Raw genomic sequence first — 3,699 nt, forward strand, 5'->3', positions numbered from 1 at the left:
AGAAACATAATCGCAGAGCAAGAATATACTATGCACACAACACGAAAGAGAATCTTAGTTGAGAGTAGATGAGTAGATCACTCACTATCAAATTTAGCTGCAATTGAACTTTTGTTGCTGTTCCTTTATCTCTTCATATCCAGTTAGTTTTCTCTTCCAAACATGTTTCTGTAGGTCTTCAACACGTAGTTGCGACGTATTATTATTAGAGCAACCAAAATTCATATGACTAGTTGAATTCCAAAAACAGCGGCGGAGGCCAACACTACTACCTAAATCACGCACAGGACCTGAATGCTTAGAATTACCTTTATTTATGCTTCCCCCAAAATTAGTACCGCCTCCCTTTAACTTCCCTCAAATTAGCACACCCTTCCATTGTCCCTTAATTCAATATCTAGATGTCTTTGTCCCGTTATTCAACATCTTAGATGCTAAGAATAGCGAGTGATCCTCTTGTTAGCGCATGATTTCTTTCTTATTCCGCTGTCATCCTGCCCATTTTCTGCTCTCCCTTTACCCATTTTGGTGCTAAATCACATAGTGCTCACACTAGATCTTAAGCAGTCAATTAATTAGCAGAGCAGGAATCAATGTATCAGACAAAACTGGCTGTGAATATCATTCTCTTAAATCAAACAACTTTCAAGATAAACTGGAACCGGTGATGGAAAGCTGATAATGATTAACAAGGTCTTAAGACATCATACTAAACTCTGGTAGAGTACAAGATAAAATATAAAAGGTACTGCATACAAAATCACATATCCCCAAAATTGGAATTACAGCAAAAGAGAAGAAAATGAAACTAGTCTGAAAATTCTGGTCGCAACAGTTAAGCAGCACCGCCAGCTCCAGCCTTGCCTTTCTTCTTCTGTAGTTTCTTCATGTAGAACTCAAGCTCTTTTCCCTCCAAAATGTACCTATGGAATTTTCAGTTAAAACACATCAGCAAATCAAAAATACTGAAACTATTTTCATGACATGGGAAGGAATGTACTGAGCTTAAAGCTTACCCATCTGCTCTGCCACATTGACCAGGGCGGGAAGAGATACAGGCCAACAGCCTACCACCGCCAAATTGCTCTTCAATATGAGGATCAAGTTTACGATCCTTCTGGCGCGTCTCAATCTTCCTGAGAACATGGTTGCTCTTCTTAGTTTCCTCTGCAGCGGCAGCAGCACCTTCTCCTTCCTCAGTAGTTTCCTTCTTAGCAGGCCCCTTCTTCTTCCTACCAATGTCAACACCATAATGCTGGAGGTACCATTGTTTAAACGGGCGCAGCATCAACTTGAACAATAGCACTCTTGACCAGAGTTTGTGTGCGAACAAGTTCATTGTTTGAGGCATTGTAGACCACATCAAGGATACGAGTCTTGCGTGTGACTGCCTCACTACCCCATGAGTAATTTCCTGTATCCAATCTTAGTGCCCTCCACTTCACATTGCCACCACGCACACGAATTCGTCGGACTGTCTTGTTAGCCGAGATCTTAGTATTAGCAGGCTGGCGGCCAAGTTCATACCTTCAATAAATTGAAATCATCAGAATTCAAAGTCAGGAATGCAGCCAAAAAACAATGATTTACATTATAGTTTCTCTTATCATATTGTAATGATAAAAGATCGGTCTAACACATTGTTCTGCAGGTAAAGGGGAAGATGACTTTACTAACTATCATTTTTAGCTAAGGACTATGTGCTCATATTTTGCCGTGTTGGTTTACTCAATTGCGTTATATTTCAAACTAAATGGCTAGAACTGATTTACTTCCATTCCACTAGATCAAATCAATTGAAACATCCTGGAATAAATCTTTTAATATTGTAGTAGTTAGATTTGTAGTCTCTGGGAACTAATTATAGTTGATCATATAATAAAGATTCACAAAATGTTAATCATTCTGTTACAAATATCTAAGGTGATTAAATCCTGTCCACTTATAAATAAGATGGTTTAGCTTTTCTTTTCCAGATGCATAAATATCTCACATATAAATAAAATCAGTAAATCTTTTTGAAAACTGATCTTTTACCAGAACAGAGAAACAGACACAGATTTATCATGCAACAGCTCCTTCATGAATAGTAGAACACAGGATTCCCAGATTGGAAAACCATGAAGAAATCACTTTCCCTTTTTTCAAGGCCCCTAACCTATCCCTGGTTCGGCTCTCCAGTGAAAAGATTTGAGATACCTTCTACCCTACTAAGCTTTGTAGAAAGCATAATCGTGGATCACGACAAGGTTACTAACAATTTTGAAAAGAACTGCTTCAGCTATAATTACTCTGAATCATATTTCCGAATTCCTTCTCGTTATAGGCTACTTGTCTCCAAAGAAATATACTTGTCAGTTTGAAGGTGGACATTTGAAAGGGATACCCTAATTCTAGGCCTCGTACAATGACATTCACTGGGCTGCTTATACTTCTATCAATTCATACTCAAGCCAAATCATGCCATGAACATACACTTACTAGCTAAAACATATTCTACCCTATAAACTAAAACTGAAAAAAAAGATGGATCAATCGAGGTATGCACAAGCTGGTCCAGTCACCAGTCATAAGAAACAAATCTGATTTTCCAATCACAGCAACTACTAAAAGCTAAATCAGAAGTTCCTTTAACCATAACGCTAAATTAACAATTTTTAGAGCCCAAAAGGCTACAAGTTTTATAACAGAATCGAGCATCATCATCCCATTTCAGTGGTAAAAGGGAAATGCTCAGTACAATAAGAAGATAGAGACAGACACATATCACCAGATATAGTAGAAATGATTACAGCAAAGACAACAGGCAAAAGGGTGTATCCTAATGAAAGACGAAAGCTTACTTTCGCTTCTTCCTCCAAGCTTTTTTCTTGCCACCAGTGGCACGCCTCTTGTGCATAGAATCTCGTGAGATACCTTACATCCGTAAAAAAGAACATGATATGTAATTAATAAACTCTCTTTTTTTCCATATAATTACACAAGAGAACATAAAATGAATCTGCAGAAATGGATTGTTAAAGGGAAACGGAAAGAGAAGAAAGAAGAAGAGAGAGGAAATGGAGAAGTTGAGAAGCATACCCATGGTTGCTGAGAGCTTAGCCGCGAAGAGGCAGACTACACCACTTCTCTTTCACTTTGTAGGTAAACAAACAAGAAGACCTCCAAAACCCTACTTTTAGAACTTCTGCTGCCTCCCAATTCTGGGCCTAATTCATGTTTGGGCTTGGCTTTGCGTTTCTCATTTGTGGGCTTATACTAATAGCCGGTTTGGCCAAGCTTCTAAATTCAAACTTAGTTTGAAAAGTGTTTTTTTAATTCTTTTGGTGATAATCAACTTGTATTTGACTAATCAATTTGAAAAATACTTTTGAGCAGTAATAATCTTTGGCTAAGCTTTATAAAATTATTTCTAAGTCTATTTTTCTCAAAAGTGCTTTTCAAAAAAATACTTTTAGGAATAAGCTATTTTTTTTTTTTGCTTCTCAAAAACCGATTTTACTTTTACTCAAAAAAAAATTTATTCTAAAAGCTTGGCCAAATATCTTAACTTTAGAAAAAAAATACTTTTAGCTAAAAAAAAGTATTTTTGGCTAAAAAACATTTGCCAAACAGGCTATAAAACCCTACTATCAATTCAATTGCTACCTCTTTATCCTGGGCCTTATTGAAGCTTAGGCTTGCTAAGTTGATACTCCC

The 3,699-nt window shown here is 37.1% G+C and overlaps 1 protein-coding gene across 1 annotated transcript; it reads right to left on the bottom strand.

Annotated features, from left to right (window-relative positions):
* Positions 1-665: 665 nt before the first annotated feature.
* LOC107824336 (small ribosomal subunit protein eS8) lies at positions 666-3,218 on the bottom strand. Its single transcript, XM_016651086.2, is given in 5 exon segments — positions 666-923; positions 1,017-1,279; positions 1,281-1,527; positions 2,844-2,916; positions 3,082-3,218. Coding segments are annotated over 5 exon segments (675 nt in total). The 5' UTR covers positions 3,086-3,218; the 3' UTR covers positions 666-835.
* Between the last annotated feature and the right edge of the window lie 481 nt (positions 3,219-3,699).

Source organism: Nicotiana tabacum, chromosome 19, assembly GCF_000715075.1.
Source record: "Nicotiana tabacum cultivar K326 chromosome 19, ASM71507v2, whole genome shotgun sequence".
Classification (NCBI taxonomy): Eukaryota; Viridiplantae; Streptophyta; class Magnoliopsida; order Solanales; family Solanaceae; genus Nicotiana; species Nicotiana tabacum.